This window comes from Miniopterus schreibersii, assembly GCF_964146895.1.
Source record: "Miniopterus schreibersii genome assembly, chromosome: 18".
NCBI lineage: Eukaryota > Metazoa > Chordata > Mammalia > Chiroptera > Miniopteridae > Miniopterus > Miniopterus schreibersii.
Window position 1 is genome coordinate 6678447 of NC_138121.1, and position 18545 is coordinate 6696991.

Below are 18545 nucleotides of genomic sequence, written 5' to 3' on the forward strand. Positions count from 1 at the left end.
GTATGTGTGTGTATTATGTGTCTATTTGTGTGTCTGTGTACTAAGGGCATGTGAGTCAATTCAAAAAAGGAAGTGAGTGAAGTGTTCGGGTGCAGAGCAGAAGAGGGTTTCTGAATTTCCTCGGTGGAGGTGGCCAATGAAGAGCCTGTTTGAGGTGGTGACAATCAAAGCGAAAGAAGTTTCCAGAGCCACAACAGCATTTTTGTGTTCAGTTCCCTATTTGTGAAACGGTGAGATGGACACAGTTGCTCTCAAAGCTGGGTCTTCATCTGGTGGTTGCAGTATTTCTGGTGTTGTGTAGAAAGGTAACGCTGACCTTCAAGCTTCAAGACATCCTACAGGCAACCTTCAAGTTAGCAACAGCCAACATCTGTGAGTAAGTAAAACTTCCCGAGGCCCTGTATGGAGGCTGAAAAGAAGCTTGGGCGAGGTGAGGGGGCAGGGGCAGGGATGGAGGGCAGGAAAACCTTGGAGTGTTCAAAGGCCAGAATCTAAAAATGGGGAAAGGGGTGAAGGTAGTGGGTCAGAAACCAGGCAGAGAATGTGCAGAGCCCAGAAGTATCTAAAAAACTTGGGGGTGTGGGGCAGGGTAGCAAGAGCAGTAAGACCCGGGGTGCTGGGAGCCAGATGGATGGCAAAGGTGGACAGAGTGAGGTGGCGGGTGTGAAGGCAGGAAGAGCTTGGAGTGTGTGCAGCCCAGAAATATCATGAACAATGGGGGGGGGGGGTCAAGGCCAGGAAGTTCTGGAGTGTGGGGAGCCCAGAAGAACCTAGAAAAGGGTGGAGGGGGGAGATTAGGGGAAATATGATGAGGAGAGGTGAGATGCCCTAGATATCTGGGGGTGAATCTGGAGGGTAGAAACAGCTTTACAGAGGTTGGAACTACTTGTCCACAGTTTTCTTTATGCCCCCGCCGCCCCCCGCCCCCCTCCCCCTCCCCCCCTCCCCCGCCCCCCTCCCCCGCCCCCCTCCCCCGCCCCCCGCCCCGCTGTTCAGACTGTAGGTCTGCAGCCCTTTAGGACGGCCCCGGGCTTGCTCAGGTCCACACCCGTCCCAACCAAGGCCCGCCTTTAACCTCCGGGGACCCTGCAGCGCGGCGCCGCGTCTCCCGCTGTCCCTACCGCAGCTTGCCCCTTGGGGGCGCCCTGGCGCAGGCTCCGCTCGGGCCCCGCCCCGCCGACGTCCTCCGGCGGCCATGTTGTGTCCGCTCCTCCGTTTCGTGTTGACTCAGACCTGCAGCCCCGGGATCTGCCCTCCCACCGCCCCTCCCGCTCTTCATGCTGAGGTGGGGGGGTTCAAAGCCCCCTCAGGGCCCCACTCCAGGATTTCACCCCCAAACCGCCCCACCCCCCGAGCCTGCCCCTCCTGCCCAGGGAGAGGCCTTCCCGGCTCCTCGTGGTTCCCCCAGATCCCAGCCGCGCCCCCCCAGCCCAGCCCAGGCACTCACCTCAGAACCAGAGGGAAGTCCCCACAAAGCCAGCCCTGGGACCACATCCTGGCTGCGTCTCCTGTGTCCTCTCAGCCTCGGGGGGATCCGAATTTCCAGCGGGCGGTATTTACAGGCGCAGTTGAGGACTCGGGCCCGGCAGCCAAGACAGGAGCCTGGGCGCCGTCCTGAAGGTGGCTCTCATAGTGCGCAGGATTGTATTACATAATGAAGCTGGAGTCTTACGTGGCTTCCGCATATTTATATGGCCTCATGTAAATATGTCGCAAGATCTCTTAAGGATTTTCATAAGCCAGAATTAAACCTCAATCACTCGTGCTGGTTGGCGATAAGGCATCCGGCCTCTAAAGAAATCCACGAGGCCTCTAAAGAAATCCACGAGGCTTCTGCTTAAACCTTGCACGTCCACCAGGGCGTGTGCCGCTGAGGCCGCCTTGCCAACCACCGAGCGCAGCATTTTCTCGATTAGAGGCGGACACAGTGTGTCTAGGACAAGCAGAGCTGGCTCCGTCACGTAGGCTGTGAGTTGAGGCCTTGCCACCTGCCAGATGTGCCAGGCGAGAACGTTAGCCAGTGTACCCATTACATACTCCATCACGCCTCCTTCCTTTCAACGTGAAGCCAAGACATCTAATGAAATAAGGCTTCTAGGGTTTTCAGTCTAAGCTATGCCCGCGTTGTAGTAGAGTTGACCCTTTTTATAGAGCAGCCTTGGCCAATGAGCGTGTGGCAGGGTGGTGACTCAAAGGTGGTGTAATAGATCAGAGCCACTCGGAGCCATCCAGTAATTCAAGTGATGGCGGGAGCGGGAGGCAGAGGAGCCCGCCCCCGGAGAGGAGCACAGGGCAGTCCCGCGGCAGGGGCGGCATTTCCTCCACAGGAAGAGTGAACTTTCTGAAGTTGTTGCAAGGCCGTGTTGGGCTAAATAAAGGTCCCTAAAGAGCCAGCCTTTGTCCCCACCAGCTGAAGCCTGCTGCTGCGGTAGAGGCCTGGAAGGGTGCAGCCGCCCTAACCGCCAAGACTGTTGCAATTCCACTCTTGCAATTTCATTTCTTCTTTAAAGAACAAAATCACACAGATTTTAAAGGTTCTGGCCCTGACGTTTTTGGCTCCGTGGTTAGACTGTTGTCAGCCTGAGGACTGAGGGGTTGCGGGTCTAATTCCTGGCCTTCGTTGGGCCATGCGGAAGGCAACCAAGAGATGTATGTCTTTCATGTCGGTGTTTCTTTCTCCCCCTCCCTCCCCTTCCTCCTCTCTACTCTCTCTAAAAATCAGTGGGGAAAAATATCTTTGGGGGAGGATTTTTTTACAAAGGTATTCTGTCATAGCCCTGCCTGACAGCCTGTTTATTGTAACAAGTACCGAGGAAGACATTGGCATTCACCCCCTGGAGGTCAAAAGATCCCGGCTGCCGTCACCCGTCCCAGGGGCCTCACTGCAGGCCACTTCCCAGCGCCCGCCTGGGCATCCACCTCAGGGCCGACATTTGCGTGCTCACATGTGTGCTCTGTTGTTCCCACAAACTCAGTGTGTCTGTATGAAAGAGAGTTCACACACAGGACACGGGAGTTGAGAAATAAATTCTGACATATGGGTTGTCTTGCTTTTATGCCTGTTCCTGTTGGCCGCTGAGCATTGGGTCGAATCCTAGAGGACCTGCCCCCGAAGCGGATAGTTGGAACCTGAGGTGGGCAGCAGGGAATGGCGCGGAGGGATGGGCTCCTGTGCACAGCGGGGGTGAGAAAATTGTAAAGTGTGAAAGGGGTCTGGGCCGTTGGATGAATTTGGGATTATGTGGATCTACGGTTGCCATGGCAAAGGGCTTTCGTGGAGGGCGTCAGGATGAGTCTGAGTGGGGGTGGGCCTACCATTTGAGAGGGAGCTACTGAAACTGGTGTGATTAGGATAAGGGTGTCCTGTTCCCCCACTTGGGAGGGAGTGAACTGTGACATATGAAGGACTGAGGAAAGGTTAATGTTCTTGCAAGGTCAGTTTAGCGCCCTGACATGGGGAACAGGAAGGAGCACCAGGTGGAGAACCTGACAGGGAGCATGGGACAGAAGCCAGTGGGAGAGGGAAACGATCGTCCCTGGGGGGTCTATGAGTCTGGAGGGCGATGAGGGGCTAGAGGACAGGACACCGTGAACCCAGAAGTCTTGAACTAAGGGTGTTCAGGGACTTGAGTCAGGAGGGGAGTTTGAGTGTGAGATAGTCAGACTAGAAAAGGAACTGGGATGGCAGTTGGGGGAAGGTGGTGAATGACAAACAGGGACCAAATACACAGCAGGCCGTTGCCAGAGTGAGTGACAAGTTTTACGGTGTCTACCCGTGACCAGGTTGACACGTGCAGCTTGCTGTAAAGCGCAGTCTAAAGTCAGACATTTTCAGTGTCTCTCACCGGCACTACAGTGGATATATTTTCCCTTTACTGAAATGTCAGTGGACAGGAGAGAAAGCCTTAGATCTTTCCATTAACATCATTTGTTTTTCCTATGACAATAGCTTTTACTTACAGGTCAAGTAACCACTATGAGGATTCTCTTAACTGCTCTGTATATCCATTCTTATTCTACATCTGGAGCTGGGGAAACGGCCACCAGGTGGATCCACACACCCCGTGGAGCCAATGTGACATCAGTGTGGGCAAGGAATCCCAGAATTTTCTGACCACTTTATGCCAATATTCTAAACAGGGACCGTGTTGGTGTTTTGAGCCCCCCCAAATATCATCCCAACCTGGGCTCAACACCCGAGAGCTCTTGAAAGATCTGTGTATTTCTCCTTCGCAAGTGGCCGGTTACCCAAATGATGCCTGTAGGTCCTTTCCCAGATGGACTGGGGATCACATGGTATACACTTTCCTTGGTGTTGCAGACGCCCTTCTCATTGAGATTGGACCTCTTCAGCAGTCAAGAGTCTGGTTGTGAAAATTTCTCAGGTCTTAACCGAACAAAGGATCATGATTTGTATTGGGGAAGCTGACCTCAGCCTTCTGGTCCTCCATTCTTCATCTCTTGATTACTTATTAAGGGACACGGTGCTGGCCTCTCATATCTTCTGTTTCTCAGGATAGCATATTCTAGGAGTCATCTCCTACATCTGTGCGGACCAGCCTGCACTCTGACAGTGCTGCCTATAATGTAATTATGCCCCTTTGCTTCTGGTGCTAAGTGTCGGCCTCTGATTCCCAGATCCTATCACGCCCTTGCTACTACGGAGTCCAGTTCTGAAAAAAACACCTCCTGTTTTCATCTCTGACCTCTGAAGATCAGCTTCACTTGCATCTCAGTGAAGCTGGTGCCCCTGAAGCAATGTTGTTCTACCCATTTTTCCTGACGCTCATAGTTCACTGACGGCCTTATGACTTATTACAGGGGACCCATCCCAGCATGCCCCCTTCCTGGAAGGTTATGATCCCTGGCCTTCTACAATATTGTGTAATTCAACTCTGACCTAACCATTTAGAGTTAGTGCAGACTCTACTGGGTGAGGGCAAATTTGTCCATTAGACTACCCGCAAGTCAAGCACTACCCCCATGTTTGGAGTTCCCAGGCATTCCACACTTCTCACCCACTTGGTTTGGGGTTCCCAGGATCCACTGGGGTTGGACTTTTGCTAGCATGACTCATAAAAAACAGGAAAGTGCTTTATTTATGGTTACAGTTTTCTTATTGCAGAAGAACACACTTTGAAAGCAGAAACCGGGAGAAATACCAGGTCAAAGTCAAGGTGGATCCAAGGAGCTCCAGAATACTGTAGACAGTTGTATCACTTGGAAAATTGCAAGGTTTTAGAGTTTAACATCTTTTACCCAGGACCAGGGGCAATGACCAGACAACTTCTTGATTATACAACACTAATATCTGCAGTTCTGAGTCTCTTCCTGTAATGTGGCAATAATTTGTCCTTGGCATCCAAGAGGTATTTCAGGACTCATTGTAGCTTTCATTTGCATTTAAGTTATGACTAATGGTGTAGAGCATTTTTCATATGCTTATTGGTCATGTGTGTATTTTCTTTGGACATCTATCTATCCATATTCCCTGTAGATTTTTAAATTGAGATATTTGGGGTTTTTTAAATTATTAGTTGTGCGTGTGATTTACCATATATTCTCAATACAAGTCCCTTATCTGATATGTGGTTGGCAGATTTTTTGCCCATTCTGTTGGTTGTTCTTTCACATTTTTTTTTTTTTAACATATCTTTATTGACTTCAGAGAGAGGAAGGGAGAGGGAGAGAGAGAGAAACATCAATGATGAGAGTGTTGTCATTGGTCGGCTGCCTCCCGCATGCCCGCCTGCTGGGGACAGAGCCCGCAACCCGGGCATGTGCCCTGACTGGGAATTGAACCACGATCTCCTGAATCCTAGGTCGATGCTCAACCACTGAGCCGTGCCCGGCTGGGCTCTTTCACTTTCTTAGGTCCTGTGAGGTACAAAAGTTTTACATTTTGATAATGTCCAGCTTATCTATTTTCACTTTTGTGCTTGTCCCCGGACATATTTTGTGACATTTTTGTAACCATGATCTAAACAAGTGTCCCACAGGACATGTGATATTAATCTAGAAAACCCTCCTCACTCTATGGGGAGAAGGCCACGTGAAGATGGGAGTTACGCAGCCACAAGCCAAGGGATGCTGGCAATCACCAAAGATGGAGGTCAAAGGAATGGAATCTCTCCTAGAGCCTGTGGAGAAAATGAGGTCTTGCCCATACTTTGATTTGGATTTCTGTCTTCCAGAATGTCAGAAATTAACTTTTTCTTATTTTAAGTCATTCATTTTGTGAAAATTTATTATGGCAGCCACAAGAAACTAATGCATTGTCCCCCTCAAGGAAAAGGAGATCGTCTCTCAGTACAAATAGACAACTCTGTCTCCCAGTATTAACTTCATAGCCCCTCAGATCCTGTGGGAACCTGACCGGACACTTAAGCACCTGTGGGTGTCACATCCCCTGCTCCACTCCTGCATTGCCCACCATGTTCCTCGCCCAAGCCCTTTGTGTGCACAAGAACAGTCAATGACACTCTCGTCCCTTCTTCATTCAGATGCAGAAACCTTCAGATGTATCACTGGCAAATATGTTCTCCCATACGGTGGATTCCTTTTCATTTTCTTGATGGTTTTCTTCGCTGTGCAGAAGCTTTTTAGTTTGATGTAGTCCCATTTGTTTATTTTTCCTTTGTTTCCTTGCCCTAGGAGATACATTGGCAATAGTATTGCTATGAGAGATGTCTGAGATTTTACTGCCCATCTTTTCTTCTGGGATTTTTATGGTTTTGTGACTTACATTTAAGTCTTTTATCCATTTTGAGTTTATTCTTGTGTATAGTGTAAGTTAGTGATCCAGTTTCTTTTTCTTTTCTTTTCTTTTTTTGCATGTACTTGTCCAATTTTCCCAGCACCATTTATTGAAGAGACTGTCTATACTCCTTTGTATGTTCTTGCCTCTTTTGTCAAATATTAATTGAGCATAGAGATGTGTGTTCATGGAACTGTAACTTTCCTCCCCAAAGTTCCAGCTCACAGAGGGAATGTTCTCCAACCCTGATGTGCTTCAGAGATGAAAATTTTTGACTCCACAATTTAAGACGATTTAAAAATCACAGCTAGTTGGATCAAATGTGACTAGCATAAAATAGAAATAAAGTCCACACTAAATATTGGTTTTTTAAAAATACTGGCAAGCCCTGCCAGGTGTGGCTCAGTGGTTGAGCATCGACCTAGGATCCAGGAGATTGCAGTTCGATTCCCACTCAGGGCACATGCCAGGGTTATGGGCTCGATCCCCAGTTGGGGGCGTGCAAGAGGCAACTGATCAATGACTATCTCATCATTGATGTTTCAACTCTCTCTCTCTCTCCCTCTCCCTTTCTACCTCTGAAATCAATAAAGACATATTTTTTAAAAATACCTGAATGATTTCCTTTTTTAAAAAAATCCTGGTAAGACAGATGGGAAGAGTGTGTGTGTGTCGGTGATGGGGAAGAAAGCAACTGAGTCTCATCTTCCAGCAGAGGGACCACCTTAGATAATACCTAATATGAAAAAGAGGGAGTGTCTCACCTGGAAGTAATTGTATGCTGGGAAGTGGGTAACGTCCCTTTGGATTTCACGCAGTTTTTTGTCAGTAAAACTGAAAAGCTACACTCACTGAAAAACAATGATCCATTTCCTCCTGCCCCAAATACCCCACAATGACCAACCTTCTCTGTTTCTGTACATTTGAGTGCTTGAGAAACCTCTTATAAGTGGGACATACCGTCTCTGTCTTCCTGCAACTGGCTTGTTTCACTTAGCACCATATCCAGAACGACCTTCTGCCTAAGGCTGAGTGACAGTCTGCTGTAGATGTATACACCACATTTGTGGATAATTGGGTTGCTTCTGCCTCTTGGCTTTTGTGAATAATGCTGCAGTGAACATGGGTGTGCTAATATCTCTTCAAAATCCTGCTTTCAATTATTTTGGATACAAAAGTAGAACTGAGATCGCTGGAGCACATGGTAAGTCTATTTTTTATTTCAGAGGAACCTCCAAACTATTTTCTACAGTAGCTTCCCCATTTTTCATTTCCACCAACAGTGGGCCCAGGATTTCAATTTCTCCACATTGTACCAGCAGAGGTTCCTTTCTGTTTTTCTGACAGTGACCATCCTAGTGGGTGTGAGGGGATATTCCAGTGCTGTTTGGATTTGATTTCTCTAAGGATTAGTGATATTGGTCATTTTTTCATGAGCTTGTTGTCCATTTGTATGTCTTTTTAGGGGAAATATCTATTGAAATGTTTTGACCATTTTTTAGTCAGGTAATTTGCGCTCTTTTTTTCTCTTTTATTTTTATTGATTTCACAGAGAGAGGAAGGGAGAGAGAGAGACATCAATGATGAGACAGAGTCATTGATCAGCTGCCTCCTGCACGCCCCCAGCGGGGGATGGAGCCCACAACTCAGGCTTATGCCCTGACCGGGAATCGAACAGGGATCTCCTGGATCCTAGATTGATGTTCAACCACTGAGCTACGCCAGCCGGACTAATTTGGACTCTTTTGTTGCTGTTGAACTGTGGGGTTTCTTCACAGTTACCCCTTAACAGATATATGTGATTTGCAAATACTTTTGCTCATTCTGTGGGTTCCCTTTTCACTCAGTTCATTGTTTCTTTAGATGACCAATAGTTTTAAGCTTAATGTGGTCCCATTTTCTATTTTCCTTTGTTCCCTGAGCTTTTGGTATCATATCCAAGAAATCATTCCCAAGTCACATGTCAGGAAGCTTTTCCCCTGTTTTCTCCTCTGACTGTATAGTTCTGGGTCTTACATTGAGATCTTCAATCCATTTTGAGTTAATTTTTGTATGTTGTATGAGATTCTTTACATGTGAATATCCAGCTCTCCCAACACCTTTTGTGGGGGTCTGTCTTTTCCCCACTGAGTGGTCTTGGCGCCCTTGTTGAAGATCATTTGACCATATACACGAGGGTTTATTTCTGGGCTCTTTATGCTGTTCCATTGGTCTATATGTCTGTCTTTATGCCAATAAAACTCTACTTTTACTTTACTTTGTAATGTGTTTTGAATCAGGAAATGCAAGCCTCTAACTTTGCTTTTTTTGAAGACTGTTTCGGCTCCTCAGGGTCCCTTGAGATATCATATGAATTGAGAATGATATTTTCTATTTCTAAAACAATGCCATTGGGATTAGAATATATTGCACTGAACCTGTAGATCGCTTTGGATAGTAGGGACAGTTGGACAGTATTCAACCTTCTGTCCGTGGTTTTGTTGCTAATGAGGATGGGTTTTCAAAGAAGCAGTTGCTCTGGTTCCCTCCCCTGCAATCTCTCTGCACTCAGCCCTCTGAGGGGCTCATGTAACTGTCCCATCGCCCTCGTTGACTCCCTGAGGTGAGGACAGGATGGGCTCCGAGGCTTCAGACCCAGGGGCTGTGTGAGGAGATTAGGCAGCTGGACTCTGTCCCTGCTTTGTTCGTTTTTTTCTCTCTGGTGTAACTATCTGTGACCGCGATGGGTGACTCTATTCTGTACTCCATCTCACTTATTCTGCCAACTCAGGCTCCACTGGAACAATTTTGTCTGCTCCAAACAAGAACTTTATTCAATAGAAAACTTCTGTGGGACAAAAGGAGGCTTTGCTTGTGGTGATGGGTGCACCATGCAATGTGCAGGCGATGGTTCATTGGATTATACACTTGAAACCTGTATGGCTTGTGAACCAATGTCACCCCAATAAATTCAATAAAAAGAAAGAAGAAAGGAAGGGAGGAGAGAGGAAAGAAGGAAGGAAGGAAGGAAGGAAGGAAGGAAGGAAGGAAGGAAGGAAGGAAGGAAGGAAGGAAGGGAGGAAGGAAGGAAGGAAGGGAGGAAGGAAGGGCTTCTGATTTAAGAATGTTGGAGAGAATGCAACACTAAACACAGGTAGCCATAGAAACACGGGGGACTTATGACTAGAGGCTCAGGAGCCTGAGGTTTAGGACTTGGTGGCCCCCGGGGAAGGAGCATCGGGAACCTGGGAGAGGTGTGAGAGGGAGACTGGCGGCCACTGGGAGATGGGGAGTCTGGAGAGCAAGGGGGGTGGGAGGGTTTGTGGACATCCCAGGCGTTGGAGAAAAGGAAGGAAGAGACTCCAGTTGCGAAGAAAGTGGGAATAGGTGTCGTATCTGAGGAAGGTTCCGAAACTCCCGCCTAGGGGAAGGGTGCAAAAGGCAGGCTGGTGGATGTTGGGTGTAGGTGGCAGCCTTGTCCCCAGCAATCAGGATTCCCAGACTGAGGGCCAGGGCTTTCAGAGGCTGGCACCCACAAGGGTGACACTGGTGTTGCTCCTACCTCAAAGTTGGGCTGGGTCCTGTCATTTCAGCTTGTCCAGGAAGCGCCATAGAAACCCAAGCTGTCTCCTCCCCAGTACCCCAAGACCTCTGATCCCCAGGCCGACTTGGGGGTCAGTGCTCAGGGAGGAGGCAGCGAGAGGGGGCCGGGAGCAGCCTGGCGGCCGGGCTGCCTGAGGGGGGGGCAGAGAGGGGGTGCCCGGGGAGCTTGCTGAGCCCCGGGGAGCAGGGAAGGGGTGAGGGAGGCTTGGGGCCCAGGACCTTGGATGCCTGCGGTCCGCTTGAGGCAGGGTCCTCCCCGGGGGCCAGAGCTGTTTGCTCACCTGTGGCTCATGGTCCATGGGGGCCTCTGCCCGTCCTGGGCTGCCCCTCCTGCCCTGGGCATGTCCCCTGCGCTGTTTCCCTAAGGGCGGCTGGGTGCTGAGCCTGCCAGGACTCAGCAGTTGTGCTCCTAAAGGAACGCGCAGGGATCAGGCCAGGTTTCAGGACTTTTCCACCGGAAGCATGTGGCTCATGGCTCTTCCAGTCACTGGAGGAGGAGCTGACAGGGTGGGGGGTGGGGGTGGGGGTAGATTAACCAAAGAACTTACGTGCATTTTTGCATAAGCCCTGGATGCAAACAACAGTGTGGTGAGGGCCTGGGCTGGGGGTGGGTTTGGGGGGAGGGGGAAAAACAGCAAGACACCTGTAATTCTTTCAACAATAAAGATAAATTAAAGAGGGGGGCAGATCCAGGCTCCCTGGGTGCCGGTGACCAAAACATGACACCACAAAGCTTTTAGGGGTTTCTCTGTGCTCTCTTCATTCTAAAAATTCATCCTTGAGGCTTTCTGGTCTCTAAAGGGTACGTGAGGGTTGGAGGCCCTGATAGTACTAACACTTGCATTTATTTGTCTCAGGAGATGGAACCGGTCCCCAGGAGTTCAAGGAGGAGCGTCACCACCCTCTAGTGGATTGTCCCTGCTAGAAGCGGAGCAAAAGGGCTGGGCTTGCTGAAAGGTTGGGGCTGGCCTTGGACAAAGGGCACCTTCCGGTTCAGAAAGAGGCATATTTAGAGGTGCTTGGCTGATGGCTGCCTGTAGCTCACCAGCTGGAGGACTGGGTTGCGAAAGGGTGTCACCGCAGATCAGAATGACGCCACTGGGTTGTACAAAGTCCAGTGAGGAACGTTCTGTAGATACTGGAGAGAGATAATACACGGTAATGAATCTATATGCCAGGCCATTTGACAGTCTACTCTGATGTTCTTACCATCTTAAGCGTCTTAGCAATAAATACAGTCATTTAAATCATTTGGAAGAAACATCTTATTAAGAAGAAAATGATATCATACAAGATTCGCTATATTTTCCGAATCACACACTGTAGCATCATTCCTTAAATATGAATCTATGCTCCCCAAATGGACAGTGTTGGGGCTCCTTCCCAGCACCTGTGGGCTGACAGGGCCCTGTCCCTATCCCTGGGCCCCTCTCTGAACCACAGGAGCCTCTGATGCCCCCTCATTAGGGCACAGGGAGGTTTTCATAGTGTCCTCACCATTCGTCCCTCCACCTCTCAGACTCTGGGCAGAATGTGTTGTCCAATCTTGGATGTGATATTTAAATGACTGACCTCTATTTCTGTCCTTCATCCATCCCAACATGTGACAGGCCCAGCAGGTGTCTTCTGTATGTGATTTTGAGGGGAAAGTTCTCAAAAGCAGTTGCCCTTGCCCGCCCTGAACACACCTCCACCTTGAGAGCCGTCATCGTTGCCAGCAGCACTTGGACACTTTCTTTTCATGGTGGTCAGACGCTTTCCAGCTCTAGAGGAACACGCGGCTCTCTGTGTACAGGGACAAGAAGAGAAATGGACAGAGAAATCGCATTAGTGTTCACGGGAGATGATCTGAATGAACTTAATGAAGCTTAAAATCACAGGAGCGTCCACATAAAACCCACATTTCTGAGCTGAAACACGGATCATGGGTGGCACCATTTCCTCAGAGCTAAACTGCAAAAAGTGACATTAACGCTGAACTAGAAAAATACAAGATGCATCACCGTTACTGACAAATTGGAAATGGTTATCTGTTTTCCTTTAAAGACTATTCCAGTGTGTTGTTTTCCTTTTACAATGACGTGAGAGTGCCCTTCTGACCATAGGCTACTTACATTTCGAGACCTAGCAGGAGTGATTGCCCTTTTCCCCTTTCGATCTGAACAGCAAAACCAGAGGCGGCTCCTGGGCCTCCCCTGAGCGCGCTCGGGCCGCAGCAGAATGAGCTGAGTGCTGAGCCCCCGGCCCTGGGGGGGGGGGGGGCTGCTGGCGGCCTCACGTCCCGTGTGGGTGGTGCGCTGACTGGCGGGTCTGCGGGCGGCTGGAAGAGTCGGGGGAAGGTCTGGACACCGAGCTCCTGCGGGAAAGCACCGAAGGCGCTCTCGGCTCTCAGGGCAGCTCCTGGGTGCACCCCGCCCCCTCAAGCCACCCGCAGTGAAAGGACCTGCCAGGGCCCGCAGGTAGCAGTCACTGAGACATGGAGTCACCTTCCCACGACCTGGCGGGGATCCCATCACCTGGGCACCGGGAGGGTTACTGAGGCACAGGGCTTGGTCACTTGGCACCTTGAGCGCCCGGACCCTGTGCCAGAGACGCCGTGCTGAGGCCTCGGAGTCTGCAGTCCGAGCCTAACTAGGAACCTGCCGTGAGGGGGAGCCAGGGCGCTGGTGTCTGGGATCCACCCCTGAAGACAGTCCTTGTGCCCAAGCAGGGACTCAACAGAAGCCTCCCTCCGGCGACAGTGTCTGTGAGGATGAGAGACCAGGCGGATACCCAGCTCCGTCTGCGCCCTCACGCATGCATCTCAAACACGGTTAAATGGATGAGGGACACCGCAACAGAAGCATGTCACCCCGTGACACCTGGGGTCAGAGCATGTTCCTTGCAGACCAGGGCCTGCTGTCAGCACAGGGGGAGGCCAGCAAGTGCCCGCAGCTGTCCCAGGGATGAGCCTTTACCCCTCAGACAGTCAGGAGGGAGGCCAGGGGTCTCCTAACAGTGAGGGGTCTGACCCCATTCATCCCCCTGAATCACAGCCCTCCCCATCTCTGCCTTGTGAGTGACATCTCACCTTCCCAGGTGCGCCTTGGTGACAGCCTGTGTCCTTCCTCTTCTCACGGACACCCGACTTGGCACAAACTCTGCCCTCTCAACCCCAGGTGGAGTTACTACCAGGGGAGGAAGGAGCCCAGTCTGACCTCAGAGGAAGTAAGGGGGCAAATCCCTGTGCCCAGGGGCTCTGGTCTGTGGGGACACTTGAGTGACATCTCACCAGCCCATGATGTCCAGGGGAACAGGGGGAACTTCCCATGCAGGAGGGGACGGAGAGCCCAGGATCTGCGGTTGCTTCCATCTCAGAGGGGCTGATGGTCCCATGGGGGCCTGCCCTACCCTGACAGAGGAACCCACAGGGTCCCTTGGTTGAGTCTCCACGTGGAGCTGCTTCAGCTTCTGGGTCCCGTGGGGAGGCCTAGAGCAGAAAACACACAGGGACACAGATGACTTGGATGCAACACGCCAATGCTGTGATGGGTAAAACACGGGGCATTCTGGGCATCAGAGCCCCAGGCAGGCACCCTCTCCTGTAGGCCTCACGGGACCCCCCTCACCAAGACCTTCCTTTGAAACCTCAGAGACAGAGAGCTCCGCCCGGGTCGACAATTTTCCTCACACTGGATGGGGAATTCTCTGGACAACCGTCGTTCTCTTCCTGGGCTCACCCTCCCCAGGGATAAAGTCTGGCGGCCTGGGACCCACAGCGACCAGGACCCGGGGCGACTGGAGGTCAGGGCCTGGCCTCTGCCCAGGGCTCAGGGTCAGCTCACATGCTCTGGAGCCTGGTGAGCATCCCTGGTGCAGCCCTGACATTGGCCACAGGTCTCCTTATGCCCTCCCGGGGGCGACATTGGACACAGAAAACAGGAAATTAGCGCGGGAACCTGGGTTCTGCTGAGGTGGAGCAGAAGCCTGATTTCCATATCACAGGCTTTTCTAGGCCCCTCCCAGGCTTCTGCTCTGTCCCACCTGCTCCCTCTAGGGGCCTAGGGACTCCTGCTCTCTCAGGGGTGTCTGTGCTGCTCCCCACTCCCTGCCTGGCACCACCCGTGGAGAAAGCAGGCTGACCACAGGAAAGTCCCCCCAGGCAGAGGACAGAGGCTGCCCCAATGGTCAGGGAGCCCAAGGACAGGCTCAGCCAACTGACGTGGAGAGGGGGGCTCTCCCTAAATCATGGCCCTCAAAACCAGGGAACTCATAGCCACCTGACCTCCCACCACAGCCCCTCTTCCCAGGACACACAGGACACTTTCCCCTTCACTGCAGGTCTACTGAGACTCCTGGTCCTGGGTCTCTGGCCCTGGAAGCAGAAGCCAGGTTGGTGACACCCAAAGATAGAGGAGGGCCCCTCACCAGTCACCGCCCAGCTTGACCCTTTCTCACCCTCTGTGACCTTCCTGCTGGGAAGAAACCCAACTTCCCAGAGCATTTGAGAACATGGGGAAGACCCAGTGCCCAGCTGGGTTTCTGTGTCACAAACATAAATAATCCCCAGGTTTGGGGACTCCTGGAACTCCCTTTGTGGTGCTGACAGACCAATGGCCAGGGCACAGCACAAGCCACGGGCGGGGTTAAGTGAGAGGGTCATCCTCTTAGGGAGCAGGGGTCCCCATCAGCCTTGCCAATGAAAGTGCTCTGCGGTCAGTATAATCAGCTCCCCGCACAGCTTGTCAGATGGAGACTGTGGGGCCCACCAAACACCTGCTGAGTCAGAATCTGCATTTTAACAAGGTCTGCAGACCCTCCTTGTGCACAGGGGGTGGGGGGCTTCCCTGTCCCCAGATCACAGGGTCTCCTTCTGGCCGGGCATCCACCTTAGCTGGGCAGCCGCTGAAGCAGCATTTCTAAGGTGTCACCTGCGCATTGAAATCTCTAGGAAATTCCACAGATCATCCTATGGGCAGCGGGGTGAAACCCCTGTGACAAGAATTCCCGATGTGGCCCCAGGCTCCTGCTCTGAAGGAGGAGAGAGGGCGGTGTGGAGGCTGCTGGGCACCCCGGGCAGAGCTGTGGGGAGCGCCCTGCACCCCAAGCTCTGCCTGCCCGGCTGTGGGACGGCAGCAGGTGTTAACCGGCAGAGTTAGACCCAACCTCGGTTCAGCAGCCTCGGTACTTGACTTTGGCTAAGAGAAGACTTCAGAGCCAAGAACTCCAGTCATAAGAGAAAGTTTATTTAGAAAGTCACAGAGGTAGAAGAAATGAGCTGTAGAAAAAGCGGGCTCAGAAAAGTAGTTACAGAGGCAAAGGAAAGGCCTGTGGAGCTCAGGAGGAGAGCCCAGGCCCCCCGACCTTGAGGAAAGAAGGGGGGGGAGAGGCCCGGGCCTGCTCCAGAGAAACAGCCACACCTCCTTGAGGGTATTTATCTGCAGGGCTCAGGGGAGGACCCTAATAAAATATTTGCCCAGAGTGCAGGTGTGTCCTTTCAGGGTCGAAGGCCATCAGTCAATGCAGTAGATCCCGATGTCAGCAGTGTCCTTACTTATCTGGTTTTGCTGCTTTTCTGGGCCTGGAGCTGAAACACAACTGAGGCCCAGGTGTATCTGATGTGGTCAGAATCTCATTGTCCCCGGGGCTTAATGCTTAAGGGCTCTTCCCCTTGTCGTCCCCCCTCTAAGGGGGTCGAATCCACATGACTAGCAACATGCCAGAGGAGGCGAGGCCAGGGGCGGGTCTGAACCACATGACCAGTGATGTGAAAGCTGAGGGGTCTAAACCAGGATCACGACCAGGATATGCTAGGGGAGGAAGGTCCCCCTGGGGGCAAGGTCTCAGCCCTAGGTACCCGGGGCTTTCCACTCTGGTGACCTTCTGTACCTGGCCTATCTTCCTGCCCTGCTCACGCCTGTCTGACTGCCCACCACACAAACAAGGGGTCTGTGTGTGTGTACACGGGGAGGCGCCACTGAAAAGAAGGGAGAGCCCTCGGCAGTTACAGGGGACAGAAATGTAGAGGAAAGAAAAGGGGAAGAAGGGTTCAGGTGGGGCAGGAATAAGGGGAAGGAAACAGAGGCTCCTGGGCACAGACCCCGCCCTGGCCCACGTGACAGGAGAAGTGATCTTTCCCCGGGAGGAGGCTCAGCTCCCAGGGAGGAGGGACAGCAGGTCCCACTCTTCAGAGCAGCAGTGCCTGTGAGCACTTGTGGAATCCAAGCTCTTCTCACAGAGGGAGGGACAGAGCAGGCAGCGGACACCATGGAGTCCCCCTCAGGCCCTGGGCTCAGAGGGCGTGTCCCCTGGCTGGGGCTCCTGCTGGCTGGTGAGAGGGGACAATTACCTGGTGGTGGATGAGAGGGTGGGAGATAGAGGCTGGCTGGGGTCTCCTGGGGAGCACAGGGCTCTAGAGGGGACAGTGGGCTTCTGTTTGGATTTGAGGGGAAAGGACAAGGGAGCAGAGGAGGGTGGGGGAGGGGACTCAGCAACAGGAAAATCTCATGATCTGGAAGTGGTGAGGGGCGGGAAAACCTCAATGGCTGTTCATTTCCCAAATTATTCATCACTGAGAGTTGACTGCTAAAAACTTTTGATAATAACAATTTATCTGAGGAGGTAGAAAATTTAACCAGGGCACTAAACATTGTCCTCACCTCCAACCTCAGAAATGGGCACATACGCCCCAGGAGGTGCAGGCCCCTGGGAGCACTCACTCCTTCACCCCCAGGTCTTTGCAGCCTGTTGCAGGCAGTGGGGGTGCAACAAGGTCAGACAAGCCCCGGCCCCAGGGAGCTCACCTTTTATGGGGAGGAGACAGACAAGGCAAGATCTACATGTGATGTCAGGGACCCACAAGTGCCATGTAGGGAACAGAGCAGGGACAGAGGGTCTTTAGAGGAGGTGGTCAGCGAAGGTGTCTCCCAGGGACACCCCTGAATGTCAGCAGGGATCTGAGGGCAGTAAGGGGGTGAGCCAGGCAGACACCTGGGAGTTTTCAAAACAGAAAAAATAAGAAGTTCAGATGTGCTGAAGCCATGGTGGCCATGCTGCTGACCTTGACCATGGGAGACACACACACACACACACACACACACACACACCAAGGCTGAGAGATGAGACCTGCTCAGGACCCAGGGCCTCATCTCTCCATCTCAACACACAGATCCAAATATTGACCCATTTCTCTTCCCTCCTAGTCTCACTCTTAACCTTCTGGAGCCCTCCCGCCGAGGCCCAACCCAGGGTTGAATCAGTGCCGCCCAATGCTGCCGAAGGGAAGGATGTGCTTCTCCGAGTCCACAGTCTGCCCGGGAGTCTCATAGGCTATGCCTGGTACAAGGGGGAAAGTGAGGACAGCAACCGTAAAATTGCATCATATGTAATAGACACTCAAATAGTTTCCCACGGACCTGCATACAGCGGTAGAGAGACAATATACCCCAATGGATCCCTGCTGTTCCAGAAGGTCACCCTGAATGACACAGGAAACTACACTGTACTTGCCATAAAGAAAGGTTTTAAGAGTGAGGAAGGAACTGGACAGTTCCGTGTGTACGGTGAGTGACTGTTCTCTGACCTCTGACCTCTGACCTCTGACCTCTGGGAGGAGTGAACTCTACTTCACACACAGGACTGACTGCCCTGGACTCTCCTCCGTCTCCCTCTGCATCACGTCCCAGGCTGGGTTTGGGCCTTTAGTGCAGGTCACACACAGTGGACACGAACTTCTTGAGATCAGAGCTCCCTTCCCAGATGCCAGCCCTGCAGACATTCACCACCTCAGAGAGAAGGACCAGTCTCATGGGGGTGACTCAGCAGAGGGAGACCAGTCTCAGTCCACCCCCTAGGCCCCTCCCCATGACCATGACCCTGAGAAAGACCTGCAGGGCTCGGTCAGGGACTGGCTTGAAGGGACCCTGGGATCCTCACAGAGAAGCTCAGCCTGGGAACCCTCCCCAGACCCCTGTCCCAGGGCTCCTGACTCCAGGGACCCTGGGGAGCCTGTGTTAGGCTGCATTTGGCCTCCTAGAAGGGCTGGGTGGGAGCAACGCTTTCCTGGCTGCTCTACTGCTCACCAGCCAGGGTTCAACCCCAAGAGCCACATCAGGCCAGGAACAGAGCCTGGTCCTTCACTTAAGACTGCGTAGGGAGAGCACAGATGGACAAGGTCCCTGGATCATTAGCTGACTGCCCTGAGAGACCTAGGAGACTCCAGAGGGAG

General features: G+C 52.1%; 1 protein-coding gene across 1 annotated transcript in view; it reads left to right on the forward strand.

Annotated features, from left to right (window-relative positions):
• LOC308547823 (cell adhesion molecule CEACAM1-like) overlaps nucleotides 1-18545 on the forward strand; it is a gene marked incomplete at its 5' end in the record, with an annotated part of 75284 nt that overhangs the window by 51558 nt on the left and 5181 nt on the right. The window contains one exon of the mRNA XM_081118704.1: nucleotides 17521-17880. Coding sequence (XP_080974830.1) covers nucleotides 17521-17880 — 360 coding nt within the window. The remainder of the gene's footprint in view (nucleotides 1-17520; nucleotides 17881-18545) is intronic.